Source organism: Osmerus eperlanus, chromosome 11 (genome assembly GCF_963692335.1).
Source record: "Osmerus eperlanus chromosome 11, fOsmEpe2.1, whole genome shotgun sequence".
Lineage (NCBI taxonomy): Eukaryota > Metazoa > Chordata > Actinopteri > Osmeriformes > Osmeridae > Osmerus > Osmerus eperlanus.
Genome location: NC_085028.1, coordinates 15,649,989 through 15,666,782, shown reverse-complemented (window position 1 = coordinate 15,666,782; position 16,794 = coordinate 15,649,989). Strand labels below are relative to the sequence as shown.

The window sequence follows — 16,794 nt, the reverse complement described above, 5'->3', positions numbered from 1 at the left end:
TTAACACCCAGCCGTGTGACACACACACACACGTGATGTGAACATATACACAACATGTGCTATGGTTTGAACACAATGTGGACACACACACACACACCTCAGTGTGTTTGAGGCGTATGTGTGTGTGTGTGTGTGTGTGGGGGAAGGGTTGGGGTGGGGTCATCCCAGTGGTCAATGCAGTTTGAATAAACGGCAAGAAAACAGGAAAGCAGAAATCCGACAATTGGATGAGGTGTGGTGTGTGTGGTGTGTGTGTGTGTGTGTGTGTGTGTGTGTGTGTGTGTGTGTGTGTGTGTATGTATGTATGTGTGTGTGTGTGCGCATGCATGTGCATCTGCTATTCCATACACAGTTAGCTCATCATGCTATAAATTCGAAGGCTATATACAGTAAAGTAAAGCAAGTAAATCTTCTCTTTGTGACTTTCCCAGAATTCCCCCAGTCTCCAGTGTCCCATCATGCTTCAGTTTACCAGACACACCGGCAGTGGGAGAGAGAGAGAGAGAGAGAGAGAGAGAGAGAGAGAGAGAGAGAGAGAGAGAGATAGGGGGGGCACACGGCCTCTCCCTCTAAGACACACACACCAACATTGTGACATTAAACACACCTTTACTGCTCTACTGTGCTGAGAGAGGAGAGGGTATGGGAGGAAAGGATGAGAGGAGAAGAGGAGGAGAGGAGAGAGGAAAGAAAAGAATAGAGGAGAGAGACCTCTATTAAAAAAGTGAGTAAGGAGAACCCTTGTGGAGGTCTCTGGACAATATCCCTCAAACCTGACCCTACCTTCCTCGAACCCTGTGTCTCCCGTCTCCCTCTCCCTCTCCCTCTCCCTCTCCCTCTCCCTCTCCCTCTCCCTCTCCCTCTCCCTCTCCCTCTCCCTCTCCCTCTCCCTCTCCCTCTCCCTCTCCCTCTCCCTCTCTCTCTCTCTCTCTCTCTCTCTCTATCAGCAGCAAGAGAATGGAACACCAGACCAGGCTGCCAACACGGCTTACAGCACCACTCAGTGGAGTTGGCACAAGACCCGGGGGTGGGGGTTCACCGGAGTAGAGGGGGGGGTTGTGTTCTAACTAGAATGAGGCACTGCTATCTTATAGACTAAGATACTATACAGGTCAATTTGAGAGAGGTGGCTTGTGGCCATACAGTAGGTTTGGACCTTTTTACAAGCAATGTCACAGAGATCTGTTGAATCACTGAAGGTGATTCACCCACTACAATTTCAAACACATGACCTGCAAGGACTTTCATGCCTACTTGATAGATAATCGTCAACTGTTGGGAAAGATTCAGCCTTCAGAAAATATGCCCAACCACATGAGGACTGAAAAGTGTCTTAATTTTCTTATTTTAATATGTGGCCATATAAAGAATTTATTATTTAGAACTTTTTATTTGTTATCATTATTGCTTTAATATATCGACAAGACACATTAAAGACATTAAACAACCACTGAAAGCCACAGAAGCACTGGACTAAATGCCACAAAAACGATTTGTTTGACATTTGCACTTTTGCAATTTTGTTAAGGTTCAATAAATAAAAGATCAAATAACCTATGTCATTTGTGTCATTTTGGTCATTTCATTTGTGACATTTGTATGCATTCACATGGTCATGGTGCGGCAATACACTACCACCCCCCACCCCCCACCCCCCGCTGCCGCAACGAAGTGTCCTCTTTTTCACAAACTCAAATCTGGTCACCCTACTGGAGCTAACAAGGGAGGTAGCAAGGAAGCTAGCAAGGAAGCTAGCAGGGCTGTGCTACTTTCCCACGGCCGAGACCGTGTTTACTCTTCCTCTGGAGACGAGGGGCTATTTCAGGAGCAGAGGGCCAAGACGGGGAAAAGACAGGTGCCAAGGAAACCAGCAAGGAAAGCGAATAACAGTCGACTGACAGCAGGCTAAGCTGAGGTTAGCTAGGTGGTTAGCGACGCGACACATGGGAGATATACTGCAGGTAAAATCCATGCGCAACAGTAACATGAAATAACCTCTGACTCCTGTGTGTTCCTACTGTAGTCGCTCCCCCTCCCCCACCCCACCCCCACACTCACTTTTTCTTTCCTTACCTTTTCTAATCAGTTTTCCTTCACACGCCCCTTTCTCTAGACACACACTGACACACCGACACACACAGGCCCTCTCTTCTTTTCCCCCGACAGCTGTTGCTTGGCTCTCGGCCCTTCACCTTTTCAACATAGCAGTTGACAGAACATTTCCACTTGAGTGCCCCTCAGCCCCTCAGCCCCCCGCCCCGCCCCGCCCCTCAACGCCCCGCCCCACCCCTCAGCCCCCCCCCCCTCAGCCCCCCACCCCTCAGCCCCCCCCCCCTCAGCCCCCCACCCCTCAGCCCCCCGCCCCGCCCCTCAGCCCCCCACCCCTCAGCCCCCCCCCCCTCAGCCCCCCACCCCTCAGCCCCCCACCCCTCAGCCCCCCGCCCCACCCCCCCGCCCCCACCCCTCAGCCCCCCCACCCCACCCCTCAGCCCCCCACCCCTCAGCCCCCCCCCCCCGCCCCACCCCTCAGCCCCCCGCCCCACCCCCCCGCCCCACCCCCTCAGCCCCCCACCCCACCCCTCAGCCCCCCACCCCTCAGCCCCCCGCCCCACCCCTCAGCCCCTCCCAGCTCCACACCCACCTTCCCCTACGCTCAGCAGACCCTGGTGAAAAACCACTCTCCCTCACCCTGTCCACTCTCCCTCACCCTGTCCACTCTCCTCGCCCTGTCCACTCTCCCTCACCCTGTCCACTCTCCCTCACCCTGTCCACTCTCCATCACTTTTTCTTTCCTTACCTTTTCTAATCAGTTTTCCTTCACACGCCCCTTTCTCTAGACACACACTGACACACCGACACACACAGGCCCTCTCTTCTTTTCCCCCGACAGCTGTTGCTTGGCTCTCGGCCCTTCACCTTTTCAACATAGCAGTTGACAGAACATTTCCACTTGAGTGCCCCTCAGCCCCTCAGCCCCCCGCCCCGGGGTGGGGGGCTGAGGGGGGGGGGGCTGAGGGGTGGGGCGGGGCGTTGAGGGGCGGGGCGGGGCGGGGGGCTGAGGGGCTGAGGGGCACTCAAGTGGAAATGTTCATCACCCTGTCCACTCTCCCTCACCCTGTCCACTCTCCATCACCCTGTCCACTCTCCCTCACCCTGTCCACTCTCCCTCACCCTGTCCACTCTCCCTCACCCTGTCCACTCTCCATCACCCTGTCCACTCTCCCTCACCCTGTCCACTCTCCCTCACCCTGTCCACTCTCCCTCACACACACACACACACACTCACACTGTGACACCAATGAAACGCCTTTGTTGACTTTACCGTAAACAAATCAAACCAAAGATTTTGAATTAAGGCTTTTTCCTGGAGATTTCCTTCCCTGTCCAAACTTTGCATGTTCTCTTTTCCTGACAGCAGGCGAGTTCTTCAATATAAAAGGCCTAGTTACACAGGGTTTGGGACGCACAATTACATTTACATTTAGTCATTTAGCAGACGCTCTTATCCAGAGCGACTTACAGTAAGTACAGGGACATTCCCCCGAGGCAAGTAGGGTGAAGTGCCTTGCCCAAGGACACAACGTCAGTTGGCATGACCGGGAATTGAACTGGCAACCTTCGGATTACTAGCCCGATTCCCTCACCGCTCAGCCACCTGACTCCCCTATTTGATATGTAAACACCATAGTAACGCAACTGCAAACATACAACACAACCTGCTTCATCGACACACACGCACACATACATATACACGAGCATTCAACAGGCATGCCTTAAGAACTTGTAATTGAAACTCTTTTCATACACACACGGCACTCAATACGCAGGCACAGAAAAACCTATATTCCATCCATCACATTGCTCCAGGACAATAATACACCCAACTGATTCAATCAGACTTAAACAAACAGTGGGATATTACAGGCAGAAAACCCCACACAAATACAGTCATTTACACACATACATTACTGTAAGCTCAGACAAACATACACACACATACAAAAACACACAACATACATGCATGCACCCACACACACACACGCCCACACAAGGAGGATAAATCACTGTGTGAGCAGGCCTGCATAGATACATATTATGGGGTTACTTAGTTACAGAGCATTAAATGCTCCACATTTGGAGGAGGAGAGCCAGCTGTCCCCTACGAAGGTCAGGAGCTGCTGTGTGTATTTGTGATAGAGAGAGAGAAAGAGGGGTGAAATAGAGAGAGTTGTGTGTGTGTGTGTGTGTGTGTGTGAGTGAGAGAGAGAGAGAGAGAGAGAGAGAGAGAGAGAGAGAGAGAGAGAGAGAGAGAGAGAGAGAGAGAGAGAGAGAGAGAGAGAGAGAGAGAGAGAGAGAGAGAGAGAGAGAGAGAGAGAGAGAGAGAGAGAGAGAGAGAGAGAGAGAGAGAATGAGAGAGAAACAAAACAAGACAGGAAAATCAAAGATCAAATGCTGTTTCATGCCATACTGAACACACAAGAGAACCTGTACAAGAGACCTACACATTTCCACTCCCCATTAAATGACCAATTCTGAAGTTTGTTGTTTTCCTACTTTAATATTTCTGGGGAATGATTCATAGAATGGTGTGGCTATCGTACCCTGTTTAGAAAAATGCCAGAATACTTCTGACATTGAAATGATGATCTCATGATCAGCCCTTCACCTGCTTTCTGGAAACTGAGTGAAATACTCTACATACAATATCCTGTAGATGTGGATGGACATTGAGAGTAAACAAGGAGGATGGGGAAAAGAGGGTGAGTGAAAAGGTGAGGGGAGAGAAAGACAGTGGGAGGGGAGAGAGTGGTGGAGAGAGGAGGGAATAAGTGAGAGGGTGAGGGGAGGAAGAGGGGGACAGAAAGGGGGGTGAGAGAGGCAATGTGGGTGGAGGGGGGGGAGGGGGAAGGGGGAGAGGAAAACAGTGAGAGAGAAGAACTCGGTGACAGTCCACTGATCCTTCTCTTGCTCTGGAACGTAACGTGAGCTTTAAAGAGGGGGGGTATCACCTGCAGACCCACACAGGTCTCTCGAACACACACACACACTCACCCACACACACCATTCCAAGGAGTTCGCAGCCCTATTAATACTCCACTTCAAGGGCTGAGGGGATTGGGCTGGAAGCCACAGGATCTGGTGACTGAGACAAACTTGTGGGTCTCCTTCTGTCTCCAGGCTCTGCCTTTTACACCAGCACACACACACAAACACCATACACACACACACACACCATACACACACACACACACCATACACACACACCACTCTCCTACTGCACAGACTAGACTGTGGGTAACAACTGCACAGTATGTTTCATTGAAACCATGAGTTTACAAGTACCACGTTGTCCTGTTTGTGTGACAATCAGATACAGTGTGTGCTGTGTCTGGCTGCTTGTGAGCAGTGAGTGTTGGTTTTGTCACCCAGTGGTTTATGGCTTCTAACACTAATAGGTCATTAACTTTGTGGTGGTATAATCATTAGCTTGTCACTTCCAACACCTCTCCTCCTCTCTCTCCTCCTTTCCCCCTCTCTCCCTCTCTTCATTTCCCCCTCTCCTCCTCTCCTCCTCCTGGTCGTTTATACAGACTGCCCTCTAGTTAACTTGGCCTACGTACATCCCAATGTTTTTCTTAGCTTTCTAAGTTCTATCACCTTGTTTCAAACTCGCCTGCCCTCATCACACCATCACCAACACACACACACACTCCAAACACACAAATACTCTCTGACACACCTTTCTCACACACACACACTCTCTCTCACACACACACACTCAGCCCGCTGCACCCCCTGATAGTCATCAGCTCTAAGCCACACGCCATTGTTTCAGCCGAGTGCTAATTACTAAGGAGTTGACCTAGGGGTCACAGCAGGGCAGGGCAGGGGGCTTTCCTGATGCATGACAAAGGGGAGGGGGGTTGGGAGGGGAGAGGGGGGGAGTGAGGGGGTTGTTACTGCTGCCAATCAATTGTCACGTAAAATCCCCCAGAACATCTCTGAGGACTAGCAGAGCTGGGAGTTGAGCTGGACTCTAGTCTGGAGAACACTGTAGCTGGGGTCTAGTCTGGAGAACACTGTAGCTGGGGTCTAGTCTGGAGAACACTGTAGCTGGGGTCTAGTCTGGAGAACACTGTAGCTGGGGTCTAGTCTGGAGAATACTGTAGCTGGGCTCTAGTCTGGAGAACACTGTAGCTGGGGTCTAGTCTGGAGAACACTGACCCCAGCTACAGTGTTCTCCAGACTGGAGACTGTAGCTGGGGTCTAGTCTGGAGAAAACTGGTATCCTGTCCATGTTACAGTCCTGTCTTCGCTCTGTTGGATTGCAGGACCAGGAGTGTGGCACAGTCTGATTCTTGACCCCCCTCCCCCCTCCATGTGTGTATAAGTGTGTGCGTTTTGGTGAGGTCATGCATGGAATGCCAATACCTAACCTGTATCTATGCCAGCATCTAGAGTTATCAGCAAAGGTCAACACACTCAAGTAAAAAACGGACTAAAGACTGCCAGAGATTCAAGGCACCATAACCAGACACAACAACCACGTTAGAAGGGCCTCCAGCTGGCTTGGATGTTTGTAGGAAGCCGCCCGTACATGGAGAAAATGTCACACAGATTTCAGGTTCCTCTGCTATGTCCTAGTTCCTCCATTCAATCAGTGTCCGGGACTCTTTTCTTGAAAGACCTTTAGCAGGAGTGGAACTTGTGGTGAGCCCACTTTTAAGACCATTAGCGACTTAAAATAAATACAGAACTCGCCTGTTTCAGGAGCGAGGTGGCTTTTTATTTCTAAATATAAGGCCAATAAAAACAAACCGCAGCCGGAATAAATAGTGGTTCTGGAGTTTGTCGTCTCAGTAGCAGAGAGAGAGTCCGTTCACGGGTTCTGGACGAAGCAGCGGACTCTTTTCATCCCAGACCCCGCCTAGACTAGCCTACTCCTGGTCACCCATTGGCTTCAGAGAGGTCTCCTGGTAGCTGATAGGTCGGTCTTTCAGAGCAGAGACGAAAAGCTCGCTCTTTACCAAGCTGGGCAGCTGCGCGCGGGCAGAAGCCGCAGAAACCGAGCCCCGTACTCCTGCCACTAAACGTCCAATAACGGAGATACAAGGGAAAGGAAACATAACGTGGGCTTCGGGACGTTTCTACTGTTTGAGTGAGAACCACGGATATGCACGTTTGTTGTGATGAAAATGTTCTTTAACGGCAGGGAGAAATCTGGAAATCTTAGATAACATTTCTTTTGGATACTTTTTACGAACTTTAATCGGTGGACTTGGATACCAGCTCTAATTCAAGCAAAGCGGTTTGTTTTTATTTGCGGTGGAGCCGCTGACCGCACACTCTGAAGCGGACCAACTTCTCCAGATCCCAGTGTACTATAAACAGCCGCGCAGAGCTGTTCATCTGATCTCTTTAGAATAACTATTCCTTTGGAAAGACAAAATGCATCAGCCCTGGACTATGGATGCTCTCTCCTCAGTGGTGTTGGCCCTCGCTCTACTGTCCGGTGCCGGACCGATGGGGCTGGCGCACGGCTTCGGCGAGGAGACGGAGGAGATGACCTGTGATCCGATCCGCATCGCGATGTGTCAAGATCTGGGCTATAATGTCACTAAAATGCCCAACCTGGTCGGCAACGTGCTCCAGTCTGACGCGGAGTTACAACTGACAACTTTCACACCACTCATACAGTACGGCTGTTCCAGCCAGCTGAAGGTAGTGTACACACACCCATGCCCCCCCCCCCCACACACACGCACGCACAATCACACACACATGCACACACACACACACAATCACACACACGCACAATCACACACACATGCACACACACACACACGCATGCACAATCATACATACATGCATACGGACACAGGCAGATCGTTTTTTCTTGGTTTGTTTTCGGTATAAGTTTTAAGCCTCATATTCAGTGTGTGTGTGCGTGTGTGTGTGTGCAGCATGGTGAGAGAGCACATGACAGCTCTACCCTGCCCTTGTTTAGGGCAGGGTAGAGCAGAGCAGGGCATGCTGGGAAGTCAGGCATCTCCCCATGACAACCATGCCGTCCTCGGTCACAACGCTAGGCAACAAAAGTGCTCAGTATCAACACTGGTCTGTCTGCCCGTCCCTCTGTTCAGCTGATCCTCTAACGGGGAATGGAAATTCAATTGCTCTCATTCTTTCTGTTGCTCTAAATGGTTTTATTAGAGGCCGCTGGATGTAATGATGAGTGACATGTGTTTGTGGGCAATTAGTCCAAAATATCAGTTTGAAGGCCTCCTATTTGCTATCGAGATGCCCTGTGTATTTCTGTCCGGTATGCGCTGTGGAATTTGCTATCGTATAACATGGATGTGATGTTGAACAGCGAGCCAGAGTCAATTTGGTTTCAAGGGGGAAATATTACAGTATTGTGAACACAGCTACTAATTCAATCTGGTGTCTATTTGTTTTCAGTGGGGATATTGTTGTGGTCCTTGTGGCGTGCCTTATTGAGGTCATTAGGGTAGGTTAACGTCTAATCTCCTCCCCTGGTAGAGTGTGTTGTGTGTCGGAAAGAGAGAGAGAGGGAGAGAGAAAGTTGTAGAAAGAGGAAGAGCAAAAAAAGAAAAAGGAAGAGAGAGGGGGGAGTGAGTGTGTGTGTGAGCGTGTGTGTGTGCCAGTGAACGACCACAGAGTAAAGCTGATATTTCCGGCTCCAACTCCAAAACATCCCTCAGATTAGTTCACCTCTTACTCAGACACACACACACACACACACACACACACACACACACAGGCACACACACACAGGCACACACACGGCTATGGACACAAACTCCCTTCAAAAGAATCAGTTCTCTTTCCAAACCCTTTTATTCCAACAATAATAATAAAACTAAAATCCAATCCCTCCCTCCCTCTCTCTCTCAGTTCTTCCTGTGTTCCGTCTATGTGCCCATGTGCACAGACAAGGTGCCCATCCCTATTGGCCCGTGCGGCAGCATGTGCCTGTCTGTCAAGAGGAAGTGCCTCCCGGTCCTGACGGAGTTCGGCTTCGTGTGGCCGGAGCTGCTGAACTGCAGCCTGTTCCCCCCCCAGAACGACCACAACCACATGTGCATGGAGGGCCCGGGGGACGAGGAGACCCCCTACCACCCTCCCCGGCCCCTGCCCCCCCAGGAGGAGGAGTGCCAGGCGCTGGGGGCGGGGCCGGACCAGTACGCCTGGGTGAGGCGGAGCCACAGCTGCGCGCTGCAGTGCGGATACGACAGCGGGCTGTATCGCCGCGGCGCCAAGGTGTTCACGGACGCCTGGATGGCGGTGTGGGCGGTGCTCTGCTTCCTCTGCACCACCCTCACCGTGCTCACCTTCCTCCTGGACTCCGCCCGCTTCTCCTACCCCGAGCGGCCGATCATCTTCCTGTCCATGTGCTGCAACCTCTACAGCGTGGCCTATCTGGTGAGGAGGCGCGGTCAGATCGCTCGCCACCACTGTTGAATATTACTGATGTTCATCTTTACTGACTTACTGACAAAAACAACCTTACAACCCAACACAGGACCAAAACGTTTAACGATGTGACTCCCTATTCCCTCCATCCATCCGTCCTCCTCTCAGGTTCGCCTGACTCTGGGTCGCGAGCGTGTGTCATGTGACCTGGAGGAGGCAGCAGTGCCCGTCTTGGTGCAGGAAGGGCTGAAGAGCACCGGCTGTGCCATCGTCTTCCTGCTGCTCTACTTCTTTGGCATGGCCTCCTCCCTCTGGTGGGCACACACACACACACCCTGCAGACACACACACACCCTGCAGACACACACACACCCTGCAGACACACACACACCCTGCAGACACACACACACCCTGCAGACACACACACACCCTGCAGACACACACACACACCCTGCAGACACACACACACCCTGCAGACACACACACACCCTGCAGACACACACACACACCCTGCAGACACACACACACCCTGCAGACACACACACACCCTGCAGACACACACACACCCTGCACACACACACACACCCTGCAGACACACACACATACACACCCTGCAGACACACACCCTGCAGACACACACACACCCTGCAGACACACACACACCCTGCAGACACACACACACCCTGCACACACACACACACCCTGCAGACACACACACACACACCCTGCAGACACACACCCTGCAGACACACACACACCCTGCAGACACACACCCTGCAGACACACACACACCCTGCAGACACACACACACCCTGCAGACACACACCCTGCAGACACACACACACCCTGCAGACACACACACACCCTGCAGACACACACACACCCTGCAGACACACACACACCCTGCACACACACACACACCCTGCAGACACACACACACCCTGCAGACACACACACACCCTGCAGACACACACACACCCTGCACACACACACACACCCTGCAGACACACACACACCCTGCAGACACACACACACCCTGCAGACACACACACACACCCTGCAGACACACACACACCCTGCAGACACACACACACCCTGCAGACACACACACACCCTGCAGACACACACACACCCTGCAGACACACACACACACCCTGCAGACACACACACACCCTGCAGACACACACACACCCTGCAGACACACACACACACTGCAGACACACACACACCCTGCAGACACACACACACACTGCAGACACACACACACACTGCAGACACACACACACCCTGCACTCCAAAACACCGATCTCACATTTGGTATTCTTTTCTAACCCTTTCTTCCTGTCTGCCCCCTGTTCCTCCCCCCTCCATGCCCCCTGTTCCTCCCCCCTCCATGCCCCCTGTTCCTCCCCCCTCCATGCCCCCTGTTCCTCCCCCCTCCATGCCCCCTGTTCCTCCCCCCTCCATGCCCCCTGTTCCTCCCCCCTTCCTCTCCAGGTGGGTGATCCTGACCCTCACCTGGTTCCTGGCGGCGGGGTTAAAGTGGGGCCACGAGGCCATCGAGATGCACAGCTCCTACTTCCACATCGCGGCGTGGGCCATCCCGGCCGTCAAAACCATCGTCATCCTCATTATGCGGCTGGTGGACGCCGATGACCTCACGGGCCTGTGCTACGTGGGCAACCAGCAGCAGGAGGCGCTCACGGGCTTCGTGGTGGCTCCCCTCGCCACTTACCTCCTCGTGGGCACGCTGTTCATCTGCGGCGGCCTGGTGGCGCTCTTCAAGATCCGCTCCAACCTCCAGAAGGACGGCGCCAAGACGGACAAGCTGGAGCGCCTCATGGTGAAGATCGGCGTGTTCTCCGTCCTGTACACGGTGCCGGCGTCCACCGTGATTGGCTGCTACCTGTACCAGCTGACCAACTGGGGGGACTTCAGGGCGTCGTCCAGGGACTCGTACGTGGCGTCGGAGATGCTGAGGATCTTCATGTCGCTGCTGGTGGGCATCACCTCGGGCATGTGGATCTGGTCAGCCAAGACCCTGCACACCTGGAGGCGCTGCTGGGGACGTCTGCTGAGGGAGGGGCGGGGGGGGCGGGGCAAGAGGGCGCCGGGGGACAGCTGGGTGAAAGCGGGCAAGGGCAACGAGACTGTGGTGTGAGGGAGTGGAGGGGCGTTGGGGGAGGAGGGAGGGAGACAGAGACAGAGGCAGGTGGAGAGATGAAAGGACTGGGAGGATGAGGGAGGGGTAAGACAAGCGGCACCGCGGAACTGTCTCCTCCTTTCGGAGATCCTCGTCATCCCGGCCCCTGACCCAGCGTCCAGGAACGGGCTGACCCAGCGTCCAGGAATGGGCTGACCCAGTTCTGCCAAACCGTTCGCCATCGTGTCTCTAGAGAGTTGCCGTTAAACGGTGGAATATACACTGGAACATCCTGGTGCAGGTGACATAGAGGATCTAGACCCCACAAGCCCTCTAGTGTACTAAGACTAGATCTGGGTGTGCTAGTACTGGACTAGGTCTGGCTGTTCTAGTTCTGGACTATGTCTGGTTGCGCTAATACTGGACTAGGACTGACTGTGCTAGTACTGGACTAGATGACATGGCTTGAGTCTATGTTGAAGCAGTTAAGTCACCTGGGAAATGTAGGACTGTGTATTTTACCTCAGTACTCTTCAAGCAGTCTGGCTGATGTGTGCAGTCTTACAGACTAGACGGACATTCTCTGAACCTCCCTCTCACCCAGCTATCTTCATTTACCATGGGAACCATGGAATGCCCTGGAGTTGACTTCCTATTTTTTCCCTAATATGGAATTTGAGGCAGTTTTATGTATGAGGTCAATCCTCCTTATAAATGGGCATGAAGGGTATGTGACAATCAACTCACATTATGCAAATAGGAGAGAATCACACACACACACATGCACGCACGCACACACACACACACACACAGTTTAGTCTTATGCGATCCACAGCCATCAAATCTGCTGCATCAGCTAGGTTATTATGACATTAGGTTGCTGCCATCAGAGGAATAAACACAGAACCGACAGGCACGCAGACAGTCAGGCAGGCAGGCAGGCAGGCAGGCAGACAGGCACGCAGACAGTCAGGCAGACAGACAGACAGACAGGCAGACAGGCAGGCAGGCAGGCAGGCAGGCAGACACTACGACAGACAGACAGCTAGAAAGAGAGGCAAACAGAGAGACAGACAAACAGACAGAGTATATTTTATTTTAGCCAGACAATCTTTTTGTTTTGATGAGTTATGTCTTGAGTGTCTTAAGTGAATGTAGGAGGCTCCAGCTGTGTGCTGGGTGTCATCCTCTTCCCAGAGGAATGTCCCCACCCCGGGTGGAGCTGTACTGAGGGCCCACTGGCCTCTAACAGGAGATGTTTTGCTCAATAAAGCGATATTTTAACCTGTAAGTGCCTCAGACTGCAGGCACAGTCAACAAGGAAATAAATATATACAGTATGTTTATTTACATATATATATATATATATGTAAATATATGTATATATGTAAATGTATGTATGTATTCAGCTTCCTCTTGATCAGAACACACACAGCTCCGTGAAGTACTTTTGAAAGAAAATTAATTATTTTGTTAAGGAAATACGATGTGTTTTATGTCATTAATGTATTGTAAGAAATGCTAATTTATCTTTGTAAAAATGAGACGTTAAAAAATAAAAAATATTGTTTGTTATTTAAAAGTCACTTTTGTACCAGTCGATGAGAAATAAAAACAGTTTTTCATGGTTGCTGCCTCTGTAAATGGTCTGCTTGGTCAATACTGCCCTCTAGTGTGCGTGCAGTATACTACACCATTGAGGTCTTGTCTTGAATAGGCAAACTCGTTTCTTGCTTATTTGTTTCACCACTACATTTAAAAAAGAAATATGAGAGGATTTTATCATCCATTTTTTGCTGCTGCACTTTAAGTGGAAACTCAACATGAAACATATGATTTTCAATCCAACAGACTTTCAGCAAAGCCTGACTCCTATCCAGCTCTGCCACAGTCTGTTTCCCCTTGTTCACTTACTAGTAATTCAGTGTCAAATTACACTATAAATTGTAATTTACAGGTAAGGATCCCTGATTAATCTGCTGTGTGTGTGTGAGTGTGTGAGTGTGTGTGTGAGCAGGATGTAAGTCTGTAGGTCAGATTCCCTTCCTGTAATGTAGCATATGCTGGACTGAGTGTTTGTTTAAGAGCTTATGGGTCTGGGGGAGAGAGAGCCAGAGAGAGAGAGAGAGAGAGAGAGAGAGAGAGAGAGAGAGAGAGAGAGAGAGAGAAAGAGAGAGAGAGAGAGAGAAAGTGACAGCATCCAGCTCGATTGTTTCCAGATGTGCACACACACGCACACACTTACACACTTACACACACACACATCTCCCTCTCTTCCCTGTCATACATAAGTATGCATTTTCTGCTGTTGCACTACGGGCATTTTTTCACTGCCATTAAAATTCCTTGCCTGATGTTCCTGGGAAAGCATTGTGGAAACAGTGCTCCCGTGTGTACGTGTGTGTGTGTGTGCGTGTGTACGTGTGTGTGTGTGTGGGGGGGGGGGCAGCATAACTGTGTATGTGTGTGTGTGAGAGACTGAGAGACAGACAGAGAGACGGAGAGAAAGGGGGAATGAGAAAGTTAGTGTGTGTGAGAAAGATAAAGGCAGAGATAGAGAGGAATGAGAGAGAGAGACAGAGAGAGAGAGAGAGAAAGAGAGGGGGGAATGAGAGAGTTTGTGTGTGTGAGAGAGATAGAGGCAGAGATAGAGAGGAATGAGTGAGACAGAGAGAGAGAGAGACAGAGAGAGAGACAAAGACAGAGAGAGAGAGAGAGAGAGAGAGAGAGAGAGAGAGAGACAGAGAGAGAGATCCCCGTCATGCCAGGATTCTGCAGCTGTTCCCTTTCAGTTCATGATGTTGAAATCATTTTCCCACAATGCTGATTGTCTACTTTGTTTTGACAGAGGAGGGTATGTCCACCAGGGGGCCTCAGTAGCGCTCTTGGCCTGGTAGAGAGATCTGACCCTTACTGCAACCGGACCTAACAGTCCAGTCCTAACAAAGTGGACGTCTTTCAGTGTCCCTAAATATTTAATTCAACGTTACAAAGCACTGTGCCAACAGATGGCGCTACACCTAATATTTTCCAACGACTGGACTGTCAGGTCAGTGACTGGGAACTGCCAAAAACCTGCCAAAAGAACTGTTTACAGAGGAATGTTGAGAACATACACACTGTCTTGTAACAAAGAAAGTCATGATTACCTCTGAGTGGCATTGTGTGAGTGCACGCAAGAAGTAATACTACTTTTCCACCAGTAGGTGTCAGTAAGAGCACAGAGGGAAAAAATCACAGATTTCACTGCTTTACAGTAAAACCTACCTCTTCTTTTCTCTCCCCCCCTCTCTCTTCCTTCCGTTCTCTCCACCCCTCTCTTCCTTTCTTTCTCCCCCTCTCTCTCTTCCTTTCCCTTATCCCTCCTTCTCATGCTGTCTCTCTGTCTCTCAGTCTCTTATCCCTCTTTCTCTCCCTCTCTTTTTAATGGTGTTGCTATAAACCTTTAAGCCCTGCCGGTACCTAAATGTCACACATCTAGTTCTGGAAACAGCTGCTCTGTAATAGCCACCTGGACAGTTAACGCTCCCTAGATATCTGTGTATGTGTGTGTTTCTGTGCAAGTGTGTGAAAGAAAGATAGTGATGATTTGTACGTGCACTCCGCAGGAGAGGTATATGTGTGTGTCTTTATGGACCAATGGCTTTACAAACTGTTTATATTGCATTTACATTTACATTTATTCATTTAGCAGACGCTTTTATCCAAAGCGACTTCCAAGAGAGAGCTTTACAAAGTGCATAGGTCACTGATCATAACAACGAGATAGCCACAAAACATTGCGAGTAGCCAAAACATGAAGCACACATTGTGAACAACCAAAATAAGTGCCAAAGGGAAGAACCATAAGAGCATGTAGTTAAACAAGTTACAATTAAACAACATGAACTGCTATAAGTGCAAGTGTACCTGTGGAAAAAAAGCAAGCAACAATAATAAAACAATATATCACAGCGAGTACAAAAATTTAAGTCAGTTACCACTAACCACAAGAGCAACAAGTCTCTAAGCAAGAGTCATTGTGATCCTTGAGGAAACTAACATCGGGTCAAGCAAACCATTCCTAAGTACCGTTGTACTCCCGGAACAAGTGCGTCTTGAGCCTTTTCTTGAAGGTGGAGAGACAGTCAGTGTCTCTGATGGAAGTGGGGAGTTGATTCCACCACTGGGGGGCCAGACAGGAGAAGAGCTTGTGTTGGGACCGGGCGGTCTTGAGCGGTGGGACCACCAGGCGGTTGTCTGAAGAAGACCGTAGGTGACGGGTGGGGGTGTAGGGCTGCAGGAGAGACTTGATGTAGACGGGTGCAGTCCCGTTCACTGCTCGGAAGGTCAATACCAGGGTCTTGAATCTGATACGGGCCATGATAGGTAGCCAGTGGAGAGAGATGAGGAGCGGGGTAACATGGGAGCGTCTGGGTAGATTGTAGACCAGGCGGGCCGCTGCGTTCTGAATCCTCTGAAGAGGGCGGGTTGCGCATGCTGGGAGACCAGCGAGCAGCGAGTTGCAATAGTCCAACTTGGAGAGGACAAGTGCTTGGACTAGCAGCTGGGTGGAGTGCTCAGACAGGTATCTCCTGATCTTCCGGATGTTGTAGAGGGTGAATCTACACGACCGGGAGACCGCAGCAATGTGGGCCGTGAGGGAGAGCTCGTCGTCCATGGTAACCCCAAGGTTCCTGGCAGAGGATGAAGGGGTCACCGTCGCAGATCCCAGGGTGATTGAGAGATCGTGGGAGATGGAGGGTTTAGCCGGGATGATGAGAAGTTCTGTTTTGGCGAGGTTCAGCTGGAGGTGGTGCTCGGTCATCCAGGTGGAGATGTCTGTGAGGCAGGCCTCAATCCTAGCTGAGATCCCCGGATCTGTCGGGGGGAACGACAGGTACAGCTGCGTGTCGTCAGCGTAGCAGTGGTAGGAGAAGCCATGGGAGGTGATGATTGGTCCAATTGCAGGACTGAATAACAATGAGACAATTACCATCCAGTTCTGTGATCTGGGCCTGGATGTTTCCTGCTTGTTAACGCTACCTGGGGTGTTTTACACAGGTGTTGCCATGTAAATACGGAAAAATACACACACACACACAAACAGTACCCTTCATTGGTGAATGTGAGAGCAAGCCTCACATCTGTGGTAAACAGCTGGGTTGCTGTCGTACCAGCCAAATCTATATCTATCATTGGTGCTGTAATATAGGTTTCTAATCGAGGACATT

General features: G+C 50.8%; 1 protein-coding gene across 1 annotated transcript; it reads left to right on the top strand.

Annotated features, from left to right (window-relative positions):
• The first annotated feature begins 7,040 nt into the window (after positions 1-7,040).
• Positions 7,041-11,599, top strand: fzd4 (frizzled class receptor 4). The gene is made up of 4 exons (XM_062473570.1): positions 7,041-7,722; positions 8,920-9,447; positions 9,607-9,752; positions 10,936-11,599. Exons 1-4 carry the CDS (start codon positions 7,450-7,452, stop codon positions 11,597-11,599), a joined length of 1,611 nt encoding a protein of 536 aa, XP_062329554.1. The 5' UTR covers positions 7,041-7,449.
• The last annotated feature ends 5,195 nt before the right edge of the window (positions 11,600-16,794 follow it).

Bases quoted from the DNA above. Each gene is read 5' to 3' on its own strand.
- fzd4 (XM_062473570.1), top strand. From the start codon at position 7,450: ATGCATCAGCCCTGGACTATGGATGCTCTCTCCTCAGTGGTGTTGGCC. The intron at 9,448-9,606 runs GTGAGGAGGCGC...TCCTCCTCTCAG, and splicing joins TCTACAGCGTGGCCTATCTG to GTTCGCCTGACTCTGGGTCG. The intron at 9,753-10,935 runs GTGGGCACACAC...CTTCCTCTCCAG, and splicing joins GGCATGGCCTCCTCCCTCTG to GTGGGTGATCCTGACCCTCA.